This window comes from Paramisgurnus dabryanus, chromosome 1 (assembly GCF_030506205.2).
Source record: "Paramisgurnus dabryanus chromosome 1, PD_genome_1.1, whole genome shotgun sequence".
Taxonomy (NCBI): Eukaryota; Metazoa; Chordata; class Actinopteri; order Cypriniformes; family Cobitidae; genus Paramisgurnus; species Paramisgurnus dabryanus.
In genome coordinates, this window is record NC_133337.1 from 56,215,807 (window position 1) to 56,235,037 (window position 19,231).

The following is a 19,231-nucleotide window of genomic DNA, read 5'->3' on the forward strand; positions in this document are numbered from 1 at the left end:
ATATATTTAGTTTTAAGAATTTGCATTGCGCCTTTCTGAACCAGGATTTAGAAAATTTGTGACGCAAGCCCCAGTGGCCTAATGGATAAGGCACTGGCCTCCTAAGCCAGGGATTGTGGGTTCGAGTCCCATCTGGGGTGGATGTATTTTAATCTTCCTTAATAAAAAAAATTATAAATATATTAAAAGTTAATTTATAAAACAAAAGCGAGAAACAAGTTGCATTCAGCAATTCAGTCAGTTGGACATAGAGAAAATCTATTTAATGCCAAATACACATTGAACTTTCTTTTTTAGTGCATTACTAGACCACAGACAACATATATTTAATATGGACAATAATTGTATGTAAATGATTTTATTTTAAATGGGACATATCATGAAAATCTGACTTTTTCCATGTTTAAGTGCTATAATTGGGTCCCCAGTGCTTCAATCAATCTAGAAAATGTGAAAAAGATCAACCCAGTAACTTAGTTTTGGTAAACCATTCTTTGCAAGTATGTGGAAAAAAATAGCTCATTGAAATTTGGCTACACTTGTGATGTCAGAAGGAAATCTTATTATAATAATAACAAACCTTTAATCTGCACTATCCAACCACAGCACTGCCATTTATTGCAGAGATCAACTCATTTGCATTTAAGACAACACACTCAAAACGGCACATTTTTGCTCACACCCACAAAGTGGAAATTTTAACATGTTTTAATAAATGATCTGTATGGTATTTTGAGCTAAAACTTCACATACGTATACTGGGGACACCAAAGATTTATTTTACATTTTAAAAAAGTCTTGTGAAATGTCCCCTTTAACAGGTCACATGCATAAGTAAAACTATATAAGAGCGATTCCTAGTGGCTTAAATGGATGGACTGCATGCCGGAGCAGCATATAAGTCAGGAGATAATATAACATTATATAGATGTCCAATATTATATATGATGTCCATATGGAGACAGCTGCCATTGTATGTGAGAGCAGATGTCTGCTTTCATCATTCAACTATGTTCAAAAATATAACTTTTATAAAGAAAGCAAAACAGTTTCTCATATCATTTGAAGGAATCTTGTCATCTCTGGGTGACTTTTACTTGCTGGGAACTGGGTTGTTTATACAACAAACAACGTGTTAAACTCTTTGCCTGGCAGAGGTTACATGTAGCACATGCATTGGCCCTTACAGAGTAACACTACCCAGCAAACATTTGGACGTGTGATGACCGTTGAAAAGACGTCCGTTCGTCACGTCCCGTCATGGTTGAAAAATAGTTCCAAAATGAAAATCCAACCGACGTCTTTGACGTCATCTGACCGTGAATCACACGTCTTTTCTGCACGGTCCGTGCACGTCTAAAAATGTCCTCTTCTGGACGGTAATATGAGTCTCTGCTTAATTTAGGCGTTATACTCACTTAAAACGTGCATATAAAACAGACTAGTTTGTACAATTGTAATAGGCAATTACTTAGGTTCTTAAAATACACAAATTTAGTCCAGTCAAACCTGAACGTCTTTATAACGTTGTAATCACGTGTATTTCAAACACATTAAAGAACACATTATTTGTGGACATAAGCAAAAAAAAGAAGCATGTTTTGATTTTGCACTTTTATTTTTTTTTAAACTGTTTAACTATAATAACAATTTCAAAATACTTTACTATATAAAAGGATAGTTCACCCAAAAATGATTATTTAGTAATTTACTCTCTCTTATGTTTCAAACCTGTATACTTTTCTATGTTCTGCTGAACACAAAGATATTTGAAAGAATAGAAAGCAGATCTCAAAACCCATTACTACAGTTGTAAAAAAAAATTATTGACAGTTAGCTTGGTTACAAACATTTTTCAATCTTTGTGTTCAGCAGAAAATAGAAATGTATACAGGTTTGAAACATGTGGGTAAGACAATTATAACAATTTTCATTTTTGGGTGAACTCTCTCTTTTACACATTACAGCTGTTTGGCTTATTTAGTGTATTCACAGCCTCCAGCTCTTCCTGGACCGTGCTTGAGGTGGTCTGCCATAGCTGCATCTATTTCCGAGTCTGTGGCATTTGGGCTCCACCTCTTCACAGCATCTGAGGGAAGAGAAGAATGTGTTTCTTTTTAAAATAAATACAATTAAAATACAATACAATATATAGTATAAAAGATGTTCTGCATTAAATAAGTGTTAGATCAGTTGTGGGGGAAACAGCATTTGTCCTCTCCCTCTACAAAACCACTGTGGTGCCCTTGAGAAAGACCCTGAACTAGGATTGTAATCGTCAAAAAATGAAAAGGATATTTCTGATAAAGACAGGTGAGCTGTGATGTCCCCTAAATACATAAATCATAGCAATGAAAATTACATCAATATACAAAAACAAGTTTTTTAGATCAACATATTCCCCAAATTACCTTGAATAACATAATACAAAGGTGTGCCTTTAAAAGCCTTCTTTTCCAGATGCCCACCACCGCTCATATTGAACTTTGCCATAAGACAATTAGACATCATTCTGTGAAAGAAATGTATGATTACTTCACCTTAGACCAGGGGTGTCCACTCCTGCTCCTGGAGGGCCTGTGTCTCTGCAGAGTTTTATTCCAACCCTAATCAAACACACCTGATCCAGCTAATCAAGGTCTTACTAGGCAGACTAGATACTTTGAGGCAGGTGTGTTGAGGGAAGTTTTAGCTAAACTCTGCAGGACACAGGCCCTCCAGGACCGACTTTGGACACCCCTGCCTTAGACAAATTACCTAGATGGTCAATAAATCACAATTAACAGTAATGTGCAACATAGCAATTGCATGCAATGTTCAAACATAAACTATGTTTTAACATTTCACAACTACTCATCTATCATGTAACAAGTGCTATAAACTATATCCTCATCCATAAGTTTTGATGACAAGTAATGGCTTACACTAAAATTATGTTTTGATTTCTTGTTTGACTGTTTGAGCCACTACGAACATTAAAACTTCTGACAAGTAATGTGTGACAGATTAAATCCTGAAATGAAGTAATATAAATAGCTGGGTTAATGGTGGTAATCAACATATATTCCTGAAATATTATGCAGGATTACACAATTCAAGAGAAATACATACCTGTTCATAACATTGTTCACGCAGTCTCTGACAGAATATCCACCAACTCAGACAGTTGCTGGACGTACATGTGAAAACAATTGAAATAATGTTATAGAAAGATAGCTGGAAATATATTTACATATTCTTTATGTCACAATTTACGCAGATCAACATCTTTGATGTATTCATAATGCAAAATACACAGTCATATAGCATTTCTTGCTTCTTGCATTTGAAGCTGAGGCCATAGGTGAAGAATCAGGTAGTCTTCATCCTGTTAGTTTTTCGTTGTGTTACCTCACCTGGACAAATAGAGTTAATTATATGGTAGTGTAATATTTTAACAGTATATATAAATAACTTCACAGTGTAATACTGCATTAGTTATGAAATTAGCTGTCTGTACTTTTAGGTCTTTGTGGTTGAGCAATGACAGACATTATAAGCTCTGTATTTGTAACTATTAATTCAGATTCAGAGAAATGTACATGTTTATCCTCTAAGCTGAGTTGTCACTAATGTAAAATCTAGGGCTGCACGATAAATCGCATGCGATATCATGCGCATCTCGTCAGTAAAGCCAGTTCCTTGATTAGTAGTAAATTCATCACCTGCTTTCAGATGGATGCTCTCTGGGATTGGGGTGCCCTCTGGTACTGGGGCGTCAATCCAGAATTTGGGATTGTAGAGAATACTATGAATGAATAACACCATAATTGTATGATTAAAAAAATCCTCTTTAGGTGTATGACAATACACAAGAAAACAATCCTACCGTATCCCTCTTTCGGTTGTCTGTAAGATGCCTGTTCATTATGTGACCCTGCGAAACAAACACCTTGCATGTAATTTCATTAAGTACAATAAACATACACATGCACAATGTATTTTAAAAAATACATAGTAGTGTAAAATATTAAAATAAATCACTTTTTATATCAAAGTTTTTGGATATTATGTTGAAATTCAGGCAAAACCCTGACTCATGGAATAAATTTTTACCTAAAAATGAGAATGACATTATAAAGGCAAAAGTGTATGCACTTTGGAGCAAAGCAACGTGTTTGTATATTGTGGGAATGCACCAAAAATAACAAAAGTATCAGTAGCACGTACGTCTCATAGTGTCACAGCTTATTCTAGGGTATAGATCAATCACACCATCTTGATACCGATGTTTACTGTCATGAAGTGTGCCTGTGTAAACAAAATACACCAAAACAATTTATATACATTTTTGAGTTTCATATCAAAATATATAAAAGTCCTTTTTGAAAGAATCACGCTTTTTCGTAGTATTAAGCAAAGAATTCAAAAACTTACAACTTAATGTAGGGTAGACAAAGTCAGGGATCGGGCACGCCTCATCTAAGTGTGTTTGACACAACACTTGATCTTTAGCACAAAAAAGGACATATTACAAATTAGAACATTAACAAATGTGTAGACTGTTTAAGCCATTTCTACAAAAATTCATTTCTACAGTTTTCCATACCTTTTGTTATTGTTTGTAGAATGCGCATCTTTATTTGGTTTGTGTTGATCTTCAACTGTAAATAAAACGAAATTGTAATTAATTATATTAACTCCACAATAACAATTCAAATTTGTTGATGTATTTTCAAACTGAGGCATTTACCTGACTTGGGTTTTGGGTGGTTATATTTTGGAGGGTCTGTGTAGGACACAGTGCCTTTAACAGCTTGTTTATTTTTATTTGGATGAGATTCTACTTTTCCTTTGTACAAAACAAAAGCAAAGGAAGTTAATCAAACAAACACTTATGCTGAACTTTTAATGCAAAACAGTATTTAATATTTTGCATGTGCAATGTTTAGGCAATCAAATCATTGTAATTCCATTAATGCCAAATAACTTTTATTTTTCAGATAATTTACCTTCTGAAAGAGACTTTCAAGAGGCTACATTAATTAGTTACAGTAATAACTTTGACTGTATCCTTAAACATACTTTATACCATGTAACGTTATAACTTCAAAGTACGTTAGCTTTTAGCCTTCTAGCTAATTTTCGCCATCCTCAGTGTGGACAATTCTGGCAACGTTTATTTCGGAGCCTTCGTGTCAAACAAGTAAAACTTAAGCACGTTAATTAAATAATACACAATGTACTTACCCAACAGTAGATTTTGCATAATATATAGACAAAACTCCCTCGTAATCGCTCCTCGTGTTTGAATGTGAACTTCCGGAAAAACGCGTGACGTGACCACTATCTCGCGAGATAATCTGTCCTATCGCGGGATTTTGTAATATATTTCTTAAAATAATATTGGAATCACAGTTTTTGAAATTACATCCAACTACCACCTAAATAGTGACCGGATATGTATCTGTTTTACATTTATATGCATACATTCAATAATAAAACAGGTTGAAATAATGACTAAAATGCAGCGTGGCTTTGCAATCACACTGGGCACTTTGTGATTATAATTTATTTAAACAAGATAAAGTTTATATATTTACTTTGCATACAAATCGTGTATTTCATAAAGATTATTATGTTTTTTTCCTACGAGTGTAGTCTAGACGTGTAAAAGACGTGAGTGGACGTCTATTCATAACCTCTTAAAAATATACTTTGTTCACTTAAATTAATTATTGCAGTATTAACCAAGGTGTACGCACAGCATTTGCATATTTCACAAGGACTACATAAATGCATTTTAGGACATGTTGTGCATTTGTGCCGTCCAGCACCGACTAATTTTGGACGGGGAGACGACGTTGATTTCGGACCAATAGTACACCATTTGTGGCGTCCTGCCGCGACCTCTTTTGGCCAGGGAGACGACGTTGCCGTCCGACCAATGTTTGCTGGGTAGGCCCAGATCTTTGTCAAACACAACTAGGGCGAGATTCAGTGCACTGTGGAACAGCACAGTGGCTCAGTGGGTAGCATTGGTGCCTCACTACAATAAGGTCCAGGGTTTAACCCCGTCTTGGTCTTTCTGTGTGGAGTTTGCATGTTCTCCCTGTGTCAGCGTAGGTACTCCGGTTACTCTAGTTTCCTCCCACCAGCCGAAAACTTGCAAGTTAGGTGAACTGGAGATACCATGTTTCCTCTCCCCCAAGCTGTGTATGAACTGTTTCTTGCCATGAATATAGCCATATCAGCAGTGATCTCAAAATTATTTGGCATTTATCAAGTAAGATTTCTGTATGATAAAGGAGTCCATTATGTATGAGACAAAAAAGTAAGACAGCCCAAAGACATAGAAAGTGTCTTCAAATGAATTTACATTTTTCTGTTTCTCCTTTTAGGTTACAGATTATCACATGGCCCAAATCTTCACAGCAAATGCTGTATGTAATGGACCCACTATTTAGAATGGTTTTCCATCTCCTGGAGCCATTTCAAATGGACACTTCATCGAGGGCTCCCTGACACCTACAACTTCACATTTATCACCATGCAGTCCTCTTGGGGTCTATAATTACTAATGGTAGCGTCAAGGACACAAATGCCAGACTTAAAATGGATGTAATGGACTTTGCGTTAAAAGTTCATGTCCAATTTTATAAAAATAGCTTCACTTAGTCACTTGTATGAGACTGTATACATAATACTTCAATACAATGTGCCTAATATTTGCTTGGCAAACCTAAAATGGTTAGATAAGATAGTAATCAACATATTTTGAGATGTATAAATATAGTCTTTATAAGATTATTTAATTTTAATTTAAAATCTGTCAAAATTATATGACAAAGACAAAGATTACAGGCTACACATTTATTAAAGTAATTTAGGGAATTATTTAAAATGGTTAAATGTATTAAATTGTCCTGAAATGCAGAAACAGGTTGGCGAAAAAGCATCAACTGTGAAAGGGGCGGAGCCAACGCACCGCAGGGACGAGCCAATCAACGGCTGCCCTTATTTTACACAAGGAAATACTGCATGCGCAGTTGCGCGAGACAGAACCGTACTGACAGTTCGCCACACACCCGTCTCTGTTTCCTGCCCTAATGGCAACGGAGGACAAAGGAAAAACAGCGGCGCTTCAGGCTTTACCGGAAATAGGATCCCTCTCAACAACACACATCAATCCCAACAATAATAATAACAACAACAATAACAACAAAGACAGCGACGGAAGCGAATCAGCCACGACAGCCGCATCCACTGCCGTTGAATCCGTCGGGGAGAAAAACATCACAGGCAACGGTTCTGTCGTTAACATCACCGGAGGCAATAACGGCAAATGGGTCCGTCTCAACGTCGGTGGGACGGTGTTTCTAACGACACGTCAAACGCTGCTCAAGGAACAAACTTCATTTTTGTATCGACTGTGTCAGCAGAAGGACCTTCACTCAGATACGGTAAAAGTGAATGATGATGTTTAATGATGATGAGGCTCGGATGGATGTGCACGTGCTTATTAATGCGTTAATGTGTTAAAACAGCTTTGCATTAATAAGTCAGACGTTCACATCTTCATTCAGTGTTGTGACCAGCATAACGTTACGCTGGTTTTGTGCAGAGAGGGCTTTATGAATGTGATTGGCAAACCAAGATAAAGTGGTTCGTTACTTCACATTTGACATTTGAGTCAGAGATTCAGCTTTAGAAAATCTTTACGCTAAATCGAAAATGATCTATCAATGACAATAAACATACTAAGGTTGTTTAAACTGTAGAAGAGAATACACAGTTTTATTTTCTGTTTTAATCTGCCTTGTGGTAACTGGTAGATCTTAAAATGTATAATGCAAAACGCATAATTCCATCCAAACGTTTCAATCTTTAATTTCTAAAACGTACAGCATTTACAGCACATGCTTGTGAAATATAAACAAATACATCTTGTAATGTAAAGTAAATGTGCCCCTTAATCTTGATTATGAAGGGTGTGTTGTGTTTTTGGTTCCTAGAATGGCATTTGGACATATAAACTATAACGGAACAAAACTGTTGTGACCTTTACATATGCCCCTTTATGGTTCTGACATTAGTGTGAAAATGGTTGTTAAAAACAGTTTTTTTTCTCATCCATTGTGAAGTAAATGCCTTTTATTACAGAATGCTCCCAGCAGCTTTCCAAAAACCTTAGCTGTTGAACAAGTACAGTAATGTTTTTGCTAGTAGGAACGCACATTTGAAATGGAAGGCTAAGTCATTCACATTGTTTTGTATAGTGTATATAATAGTGTTTTATATCACATATACATATACATTTTACTGTAAACTATTTTAGTTCCCTATACGTCATATGAACATATGAATATTATTTTAATAATTAGCATCTTTATGTAAAACAAAATGCAAAATGTTCTTACTAGTAACAAGAGTCATCCTGGAGAGCTAAGATAATTTTTTAAGAGTCTTTTCTTTGGTATACATTTCAATATGCTGTAGGTCTGTGACTAAAATCAGCATCTAATTGTTATGATAATAACAAGACACCATTTGAAAAAGATTCCCTTCTTCTGTACTTTGTAGATGGTCCCTACCTTGTTTGTGCAGAAGCATCTTGGTGATTCTCGCGAAATTAGACATCATGTAACATTTTGAAAAAAGTAAATGCAAAGTAAGAGTATCAAAATAAGAAGCATACAGTTACAAACATCTCTTCATGCACTATTTTACACATGATTTCAAGTGACATCACACTTTCAGACATAATGGTACAAAAGTTGTCACTGGGACAGTACCCTTTCAAAAAGGTACACCTTTGTACCCAAAGAGTGCATATTAGTACTTCAAAGGTACATATTGTCAGTTCAAAGATACATATTGGGACCTCTTTTAAAGGGTACTGGCCCAGTGACCGCTTTGTACCTTTTGTTTTGACAGTACATACAAACCAATTTTTTTTCCACATTTAAGGGGAAAATTTTCATTACCGCAATGTGTCCATGACTGGATTTGGGTTCTTTGACATGGAAATATTTATAATTAAAAAATCTAAAAAATAAAAAGCTTGAGTGCATGTTATAAACATTAACAGTAAAGAAAAATTTGGTATTTGGTGATCATTGGTAAATGTAGAGACAATAATAAGGAATATAAATGTGTCCAAGACCAATTTTCTCATCCTCTGCAACAACTTTCAATCATTGTTTAAGACCTCAAGGAACTAACATTTAAAAAAAAAACCTTGTTGGAAGGGACATAATTGACTGTGACACTCAAGATGACTACCGGGTAAGCAGTTCTTATTTTTTCTCTCCGGATAAAAGTTGACATTTTGTTTGTCATAGTACCTAGACAACTTTTGAGTTCTAATTTCTGAAACATGAGTTTGTTAATGCATATATTTAATGTAATATCATGTTGCAGTAATGATAATTTTTGATAATGATAATCTAAAAAATGTAAATAATTATATAGGAAATATTTTTTTTTAAATCCTTTAAAAATAATGGTTATAGTAAGTTCAGACCTTAATCTTATATGTGCAAAAAATTGGCTTCAAAGGGTTCTTAAAAAAAATCTGATGTTGGACAACTATTAAATCTGGATTTCGTGAGAATCACCCATCTATGCATGACGGCACATTGAACAGACTACAACAAATAAACTGCCAGCTGAATTCACTTCTACGTTCTAACATTTTACAAGCAAACCAATTTTTTACAGTTAGACCCACCCAGTAGGGATCTGATAACATTTAGAGCCGGATCCAATGTCAAACGGCAAACCACTATGCAACACTCCCGAGCTATCCTCTGATATTTCCTCTTATTCCACTTCAAAAGTACCTTCTTCACAGAAGTCTTGTTGAGCTCATGTCAGATCTTCTCATCACCCATCATAGCTCAGTTATTACTAGGGTCTCTGCAATGCTGTGTGCTCTCTCTCACCATTCACGTCACTTTTGTAATGAGATTAGATTCATGGCACCTTAAAGACTCCCAGAACTCTGAACAAAAATGACTCTGATATTTATTAACAGATGGTATCCTCACTACCCCTCAAGGTATTGTAGAGAATGTTATAACCCAACTTCTCAACACCTTAACATAGTCAAAAAAAAAGCTACACATGCTCCATCGTCTTTGGATCGTACCCTTTTAAAAGGTCTTAATATGTACCATGTTGGTACAGATATGTACCTTTAAGGTACTACTAGATGCACCCTTTAGGTACAAAGGTGTACTTTTAGAAAGGGTACTACCGCCCCAGTGATTTTTCATGGATCTGCAAGTGAACATCTCAAAACAAGACATATGAGGAATAGTTCTTCAATATTTTACTTTTTACACATGGATGTTCGAGTCTTTTCGCACAGCGTGAAAGCACAGGTTATTATGCAGCTCTGTTTTGTAATTAATAAGCTCTTTGTTTCCCTACCAGGTATTTCCCATGCGATGCAGCTAGTTTCCCATAGGGAAATGGTGTTCATACGTCCTTGTGCAACTGCAAAGTTAAACATTTACACTAGATGGGCATGGACAGACAGACTTGACTGGTCTAACATGTTGTATGTTTAGGTTATATTTGTGCTGTGTGTATGAATCCCATATGAATTCTCGTGTTCTTGTGAAATCCCAGTTGGGGGACAGCTTGTTCCCTGTGAAAGAGATGCTGGTGGAGTCATGCACAGGTGTTGTCATGCAAGTCTCGTCATGTTTACTGTCTGCTGCGATTGCTGTTTTAAAAATGGGATTTGTGTGTGTGCTTAACATGTTTTAATGAAGTTGTGAATCCGTGTAAGTGACTCATTGTCTATGTACGTTGTTCATGTAACATTTAACTACACTGGCCAATAGCAGGTGAAGTACGCAAATGACCAGCCATCTTTACATTTTATCTTGTGTAATAAATTATAATGTCCTGGCCACCACTGGTCACAAATGAACTATTTAGGGTTAGTTTTCTAGTCAACTTATTACTCAAATATGAGATGAGCCGGTCTGCAGTGCCTATAAAATATTAAGACCTCTATTAAATCAATATACATTTATTCCTCTTCTTCACAGGCTTTTTTTTCTAATTCTCATTTCTTTTATCCAGTTTCCTTTCTTTGGGTGTTTTAGTTGGCCTTTCAGTGTGATCATGCCTAGGGCTCAGTTGAGTAATGTTCTCTGTATACGTGGTATTAAGGTATGATGTTGTCTCTGTGTTATGTACAGCTCCGCAGGTTGTGTCTTGCTAGTGCTCTTAAGGTTAATTCATGGCATAGATGCGACTCTCAGTCATTCTGGAACAATGACTGTGGCCATGCTAATGTGACCTGCACTCACTGCCACTTTCCACATGCCCTTTCCTTTAATGTTTTTCCTTTTTGTGCCATGAAATCACATTTTCATTCCCTGGGGCTGTGCACTGTTTACTGTATGTGGCACATAAGCTTTAGTCAGAGCTTCAGTATTGCAGTGGCTTGGTCAAGTTAACATTATTAAAGAAATAGTTCTCCAAAAATATTTTTTTTATGATTTACTCACATTTATGTCATTCCCGATGTATATGACTTCCATGTTAAGCCCCATATAAATAGATAGCATGATAGCATTTTAATATATAATGTTTATGTTCAACTGAAGAGGGAGTTAGCAAATTATGAGAGTATTTTCATGGATGAACTTTCATTTTAAATTATTATTTAAATAAATAATAAATAAAGATTTAAATTGTAAAATTTGGGCTTTTAATTTTACATGTTGTACAATTATTTAATGTTAAAAAACCCATCATACAGACAAACAATATATTGACTTATTACGTGGCTCGTTGGAATGCTTGATTCATTTGCAGGTTTGTTATTCCAAGATAACATTCGCTCAAAACTAACAGACGATAACCGGAATGCGCAAATTATTTTGACAAGTACAGTTTAATATTACACAAAAATTAAATAAATGTCGTTTAATAACATATGACATTATATTTACAAATGATTAAATCCAATAGTGTGTTTGTGACATTTGAACATCTTATCTTAAAACTAAATGTAAACGGGTTTTCCTTGCTGAAGGTCTGCATTTGTTAAGAAAAGGGCAAAAAAATTCAAATTAATATTTAATGTTCCTTACCTAACTAATGAGGTACATAGACGTTTAATAAGTGGGATGATGTACAGGAAGCCAGTTGTTATGTAAGGGATAATGTAGAGGCAGCCGGTAGTTATTGGGAAATAAGCCCCGACAGTGTGATCAGGACCCGACGCGAAGCGGAGGGTCTTGTATCACACTGAAGGGGCTTATTTCCCAATAACTACCGGCTGCCTCTACATTATCCCGCTTATTACACGGCTACTTGCCACATAAGAAAAAAAACTGGACATGAATATGAATTTGAAACATTTTATTGGCATATTTGTTTTAAATTAACATTTTTATCCTTCCGCGAAACTTTGCACAGATGCATAAAATGATCGTAATACCTTATTAAGATCCTCTGCTTCATACTTGTCTACATTTTTTCTCTTTTAGCCAGTCTTTGAAAAGTTTTAATGCCCATTCTGTATTTTTTTGTGTGTTGGCTTCGTAGCTGTCATGCTCTATTTTGTCAAGTTCAGTCTCAGTAAGCTGTCTGGGTCTTGTCGTGGTTGTCGAGTGTTTGTCACAAGATGGCGCCAAACAGACAGTAATCTTTATTGATCTTTATTGGCGCGGAGCGATTTTACTCGTGCAAGTAGTCCGGCTATGCGTTATTATTTTGGAGCGGTTATTATTTGAAAAGAACGAACCTGCAAATGTCTCAACTGACCAATCAGAATCAAGCATTCCAGAGAGCCGTGTAATAATGTGAAATAAGCCCCTTCAATAATTTTGCGTCGGGTCCAGATCACAGTGTCAGGGCTTATTTTTGTAATGTATAACCTGCTACCTATACATTATTATTACTTATTACATGGCTCTCTGGAATGCTTGATTATCCCTTACATATACAATATACTGATAGACTTCTAATCCTTTACCTTTTTACCAGAAAAGTGTAACATCTTAGAGATTTTCTCTACAAATATTGAAAATGTTTTCAAGTCATTCTCTGAGTCTTGTGATCTGTGTGTATAGGATGAAACTGGTGCATATGTGATTGATCGAGACCCCACCTATTTCGGTCCCATACTCAACTACCTACGACATGGGAAGCTGGTTTACAACAAGGAGCTGGCAGAAGAAGGTCTGTTTATTTGATAGTTGATAGTTTAGTCAATGCATTTTTAAATCTCTGTATTTTATTGTTCTACTTTGTATTGGCAATTTTTGATATTCACAATACACCAAAACAAAGGATAATGTAAAAAACAAATCACAAAATGTTTTATTTTGTTTCTGTAATCAAGGAGCTCAGATGTAAAACCCTGCAAGTGCATCTGACATGTTTACTTGTAAATATGATTTTTTTTATCAGGCTTTAGTTTCAGTATTTTCACTTTAATGGCAATGAAAGGATATGTAATTCAGTCAGTAAATAAAAAGCATTTTTTCCACAAATATCACTTTAGTCATTTCATGACAAGAGCATGCAAAAATTCTCTTGCACTTTGACATACATGCTCATTCATTCATCCGATTTTTCTCACGTGCACTTAGAGGACTTTGCTGAAAAATCATGCTGGATTTTGCCATAAAGCAGCATTTCTGAATGGCCTGAGGCAGATTTGAAGTGAAAGTATTTAATGAACGTATAATATGTGCTGAGAGCATTTGGTCAATATCGTGATAGATTTTTTACAAAGGTGGTGTTTAGCAGCTTTTTCATTTTTAAAGTGAAAGATGTCTCTGCTTTCAGGTGTGCTGGAGGAGGCCGAATTTTACAACATAACACCACTGATTAAATTAATCAAAGAACGGATTCTTGAAAGAGACTCCAAAGCCACACAGGTAATGAATAAAGCCTTTGTCACACCTCAACATGGTTTAGATTTGCATTTTTCTCAGCAGAATGATATTTCTGTCCATTACAGTTTCTACTTTAAACTCATGACTATATTGGTGCGCTTATGCAACAGCCATCAGCCTCTCGCCCACATTCCCTCTTCATTCCATACGTACCTTTGGCATCATCTTTTGCTTCCCACCACATCTTTTAATTTATTCTCTACTCATCCTTGCCTTCTCTCTCTTACTGTCATACAGCAGGTACCACCAAAGCACGTGTATCGGGTATTGCAGTGTCAGGAAGAGGAGCTCACCCAGATGGTGTCCACCATGTCGGATGGCTGGAAGTTTGAGCAGGTCAGCGTGCATCCCTGCAGAAAGCCCCGCCTCGGACTGCTCTGGACTGTGGGTTGGACTGACACGGAGTTGATATCCCTTACCCTGATCCTAACGCTCCCAGTGTCCAATTCTTCCCCCAGATTCAGAGTCCAGTAACACAGCTAAAAGTGTGCAATGTGGGCAAAAATTTGGCTTGGTTTATTAAGTAAATAAATAATTTAACATGGTCATGGGCATCAAACCCTCTCAACAATATTAGCAATATGAACTGCATGCTATATATTCTATTTAAGCTATGTATGCTAGAAAATGCTGTTAGGAATTGTTTTATAATGTCCTTATATTTCACCCAAAACCATTATTTTTAAGTACCATTTTTTGGGTGTACTACTATGCTTGTGAGACAGCTGTTTGTATTTAAGCTCATTTTGTGTTTTTAGAAGGTTCAAGTAATTTTTTTAAACTTAACTATTATTTTTATCACATTACCATGTAATCAATAGGGTACACTCTAAAAAATGCTAGGTTATTTTCACCCCATAAATATTTATATGAATTGCATAAAGACAAAAAACCTCATCATAATCTAATACAAATAGTTAATGATTACAGGAACATTGCACACCAGCCGGGCAATTTTAAAATCTGACCTACAAATATCAGGCAAATCTTGCAATGATAAAAATTAAATGTATTTTGGTACACCGGCTACATTTGATGCATCTTGATATTTTCCTTTAAGGTCTTTATCCCTTTCCTCAAATCTCAAGTACCTATCATGACAAAGGACTCTCTCTGTCTATTTTTTGCTTCTAAAGATGGTGAACATCGGCTCGTCTTACAGCTATGGCACCGAGGACCAGGCCGAATTTCTCTGTGTAGTGTCAAAAGAGCTACACACCTCAGGTGGAGGACTGGGGACCGAGCAGAATCACAAGACTAAGGTTGGAGCGCTCATAGATGCATACGTATTAAAGGGACACTCCACTTTTTTTGAAAAATATGCGTATTTTCCAGCTCCCCTAGAGTAAAATATTTGATTTTTACCGTTTTGGAATCCATTCAGCCGATCTCTGGGTCTGGCGGTACCACTTTTAGCATAGCTTAGCACAATCCATTGAATTTGATTAGACCATTAGCATCGTGCTCAAAAATAACCAAAGAGTTCTGCAGGAGGCGCAATGATATTACACACTGGCTGAAAATTGTCCCCTTGGTAACTTTCAATAACAGGGGACTATTTTCGGGCACTGAAATATCATTGCGCCTTGTTATTTTTTAGCACAATGCTAATGGTCTTATCAGATTCAATAGATTATGCTAAGCTATGCTAAAAGTGGTACCACCAGATGTTCACCAGATCTGCTGAATGGATTCCAAAAAATCTAATATTTAACTCTAGAGGAGCTGGAAAATGAACATATTTTCCAAAAATGTGGAGTATCCCTTTAACAGGTTTCATTTTTAATTGTGTCATCTTATTGACACCTCACAGTGCCAACATGCTTACGGCCTACAGAAACTGCATCTTTTTCATCTCTCCCCATTCCTTATCATGCATTAGTATGATCCACATCAATAGCTTTGACAGCCATTCACACACCTGTTCTTCACACTATTCTCCATTGTTTTTGCTATGCTCTCATCTGTTGCGCTCCGATCCCTCCGGTTTCTGTTCTCTCCGTCGTCCGCTCATAACACAACTAGACCTCGGAAACACAGGAGGAAGATGGAGCAAGGGGGGAAGAGGAAGTGGAGGAGGAAGACAGAAATGCCACTCCCAATGATTGGATTAGAGATTAGCAGAAACATAGTGTACCCAAGGAATTGGTGAGGAATGTTAACATGTTAAAGTGTTGTAATAGTGGTAGATGCACAAAATTTTAATCTTAAAGAGGGTTTTGGTAAATTGCATTTTATTGCACCAAATAAATCTGACCACAGATTATATCTGCTGACTGTGCATATACTGTACTGTAGTAGGTGCTATGACATTTACAGCATGGAGGGACTTTTCTATTTTTATTGAGCGTGGTGCAATGAAATGCAATAGCCTTCACCTTTTAGCAAAGAAACCAAGCATGACCTTCCCCCATGAGTTATAATTGCATACAATATGTAAATTCAACTACACAAGTGTTTAGCTTGACAGTATAGCACCAGACCCCTTATTGAAAGATGTTCAGCTCAGGTCACAAGACTTTGAAGTGATGACTGTCTATCAGTTAACCAAATGACTCATTTTATGTATGTAGCTTGGTGTCCATAAACTGCCATTGAGTCATTGCCATCGTCACCCATTACTGCATCTACTACAAAATTTGTATTGGTTTACATAAATGCACAGGACATAAGGACATCTCTTCCACTCAAAACTATCTGTGATTGTATGAAATATTTTGTAGTGATATAGAATTCAAATCTGAATGTATATTTCTGTGTCTGTAATATAATTTCTGTTTTGCAGCTTTTCCAGATCCATGGATCCCGGATGTAGGACGAAATGAATTTTATTTTTCTAGATATTTATTTGATTGTGCTCTTTGATGCTGGTTTTAAAGCCATACTTTTTAGATTTGTTGACTTGAGCAACACGTATTAGGAGACGACAATTTCACAACCAGCAGCAAAAAACTGTGCTGAATTAAAACGTTTCTATAAGCGGATTACAATTTAAGACGACACCGTTATATCTTAGTACACAACCTGTTACCAAAGAGTGCAAACTAGTTATTAAACAATGCATTTGAATAAAAAAGACAGAAATATCCTGACAATGAGGGTTGTTGTTGTTTCGTTTTTTTTTTTTTTACATAAATAGAATGACAATGTTATCAAACTTTGTGGATATGAAACAAATCATTTATTCATCAGGTTTTAGGTCTTGCACAAAATAGTACCTCTACATACAGCCAGGCAAACGTGTAGATCGGTTGTGGGTATAGTGCCAGAAGTGTCACACTGGCAGACCACCAGAAGTGCACTATACCCCTATTTTCAGTCTGCAGCAATTCATTATGATAGTCAGTGGCGCCAGCTACAAGGTTATGATGTCATTTTAGGTCACTGGGATGTCTTTGGGTGCTGTATGTTATATATATCGACATTTAAGTTCCTGAACACAAGGTCTTGCACTCTAGTCAAAACTTTAGTTGATTAGCTTATGTGCTTAAACTTTATTTGTACATTTATAGTACTGTACACATTGATTGTGTCAAGGATGAAAGTCTTTGATTTGATTGCCAGTTACACAATTGATCAAATATTCAAGTTAAGCACTTTCTGCTCCCTTTAGCATAGAGCAGAGCAAGTCTGCATTCTTTGGACATGCTATAGGCCGATTCGCATGTCTGCGGTTGTTTATTACATATGCTGTAGTTTTGCACAGATTTGCATAGATATCCAGATGGGTGGAAGTCATTTAAAACAGCTAGGAGTATGTAAATGTGTGTTAAGTTCAGTCTGCATTTGTAATGGTGCAAGGACTTGTTAATGTATTTATAAAGTGGCAAGAGGCAAAGATTTTGTTGTTGTGGATTAGTGTGTTACTGGATGAATCATTTCTATTGATGTACATGTTAGCACCAATGGCACATCGTTGAACAAAATGTGAACATATTGACAGTCCTTGTGTCTAGACAGAGAGCAGTGAATCATTTGTAATGTCTTAAATTTGACAGTGGGAGTAGAAAGAAACAATGATTTTTTTTCCAAAATAAGACAACGGTCCAAGTGTTGAACAAATCGAATCATTAACTTTTTGAAATATATTTAAGTTTATATTTTTATTTAGTGTGTCAACATATGTCCAACATATTTATGACCTTTGCTTTTTTTATAAAGTGTAATGCTACTTACTGTACCGTTTTTTTAAAGTGATCATGAATTAATTCACAAAGGGGCGGTTTCCCGGACAGAGCTTATATCCTTGTCCAAACTAAAATGCTTGTTTGAGCTGGCTTAATTTAAAAACATCTTGCACTGATGTATCTCAGTGTAAAATGTGCAGCATTATGTTTAAACAACTTAAACAAATTAGTCAATTTTCTTGAAAAAAAAATCCAGGTAATTTACTCACCACCATGTCATCCAAAAATGTTGATGTTTTTCTTTGTTCAGTCGAGAAGAATTTTTTTTTTTTTTTTTTGAGAAAAACTTTCCAGGATTTTTCTCATTTTAATGGACTTTAATGGACCCCAACAATTAAAAAAAAAATTCAACGGAGTTTTAATGCTGGCACATCAGAAGACCGGAGATAGACAAGAATATGTGCATATTTTTTTTTCTTACCAAAAATGACAATCGTTTCGCTAGATAAGACCCTTATGCCTCATTTGAGATCGTTTAGAGTCCTTTAAAACTGCAATTTTAAACTGCATTAAAACTGTTAAGTGTTGGGGTCCATTAAAGTCCATTAAAATGAGAAAAATCCTGGAATGTTTTTTCTCAAAAAACATAATTTCTTCTCGACTGAACAAAGAAAGACATCAACATTTTGGATGACATGGTTGTGAGTAAATTATCTGGATTTTTTTTTTAAGAAAATGGACTAATCCTTTAATAATTAAAGTCAATTGAACCTACTTTAAGTTTTGGCTTGTGATAAGTTGACATAACTTAGAAAAAAAAATGTATTAACGTAATTTGTTAAGGTAAAGTACAAAATATATATTGATGAGAGGCTTAGTTCTGGATTAATCTAAACCCTGTTTGGGAAACTGTCTCATAGTCTGTCTGTATTTAATACAGGGTAATAAATCTCAGATGATGTTATTTGTCAAGGCACATGTAATGTTGAATGTGTTGTCTGTATCCTGACAATATATAAGTTATGATCTAAGATATAGTTTTGTAAAACCCATCATACAAGAATTTTTTCCTGGAGGAGGACGAGTCTGATGAAAATTCCAATCAAAGCTCTCTTGATATTGTTTTATTTAATTACATATAAATTGTGTTGTTGATTTTTAATGACTATTTATTTTTCAAGGTATGAAAGA

At 35.7% G+C, this 19,231-nt stretch overlaps 1 protein-coding gene and 1 non-coding gene across 3 annotated transcripts; both read left to right on the top strand.

The window, feature by feature from the left end:
- The first annotated feature begins 67 nt into the window (after positions 1–67).
- On the top strand, positions 68–140 carry trnar-ccu (transfer RNA arginine (anticodon CCU)). Its single transcript has one exon. It is a non-coding gene; the product is annotated as a tRNA-Arg (tRNA).
- Positions 141–7,015: 6,875 nt separating this feature from the next.
- kctd17 (potassium channel tetramerization domain containing 17) lies at positions 7,016–18,305 on the top strand. Of its 2 annotated transcripts, XM_065242451.2 has the most exons (7): positions 7,016–7,442; positions 13,083–13,191; positions 13,804–13,895; positions 14,151–14,249; positions 15,050–15,175; positions 15,939–16,061; positions 16,699–18,305. In XM_065242451.2, exons 1-6 carry the CDS (start codon positions 7,089–7,091, stop codon positions 16,032–16,034), a joined length of 876 nt encoding a protein of 291 aa, XP_065098523.1. In that variant the 5' UTR covers positions 7,016–7,088; the 3' UTR covers positions 16,035–16,061; positions 16,699–18,305. The 2 variants fall into 2 exon arrangements, with proteins under 2 accessions (XP_065098523.1, XP_065098524.1); XM_065242452.1 differs by lacking the exon at positions 15,939–16,061 and having other exon boundaries at positions 7,017–7,442.
- Positions 18,306–19,231: the final 926 nt, after the last annotated feature.

Coding starts and splice junctions, on each gene's coding strand:
- kctd17 (XM_065242451.2), top strand. CDS start 7,089: ATGGCAACGGAGGACAAAGGAAAAACAGCGGCGCTTCAGGCTTTACCG. Junction 7,443..13,082: donor AGGACCTTCACTCAGATACG/GTAAAAGTGAAT, acceptor CTGTGTGTATAG/GATGAAACTGGTGCATATGT. Junction 14,250..15,049: donor ATGGCTGGAAGTTTGAGCAG/GTCAGCGTGCAT, acceptor TTGCTTCTAAAG/ATGGTGAACATCGGCTCGTC.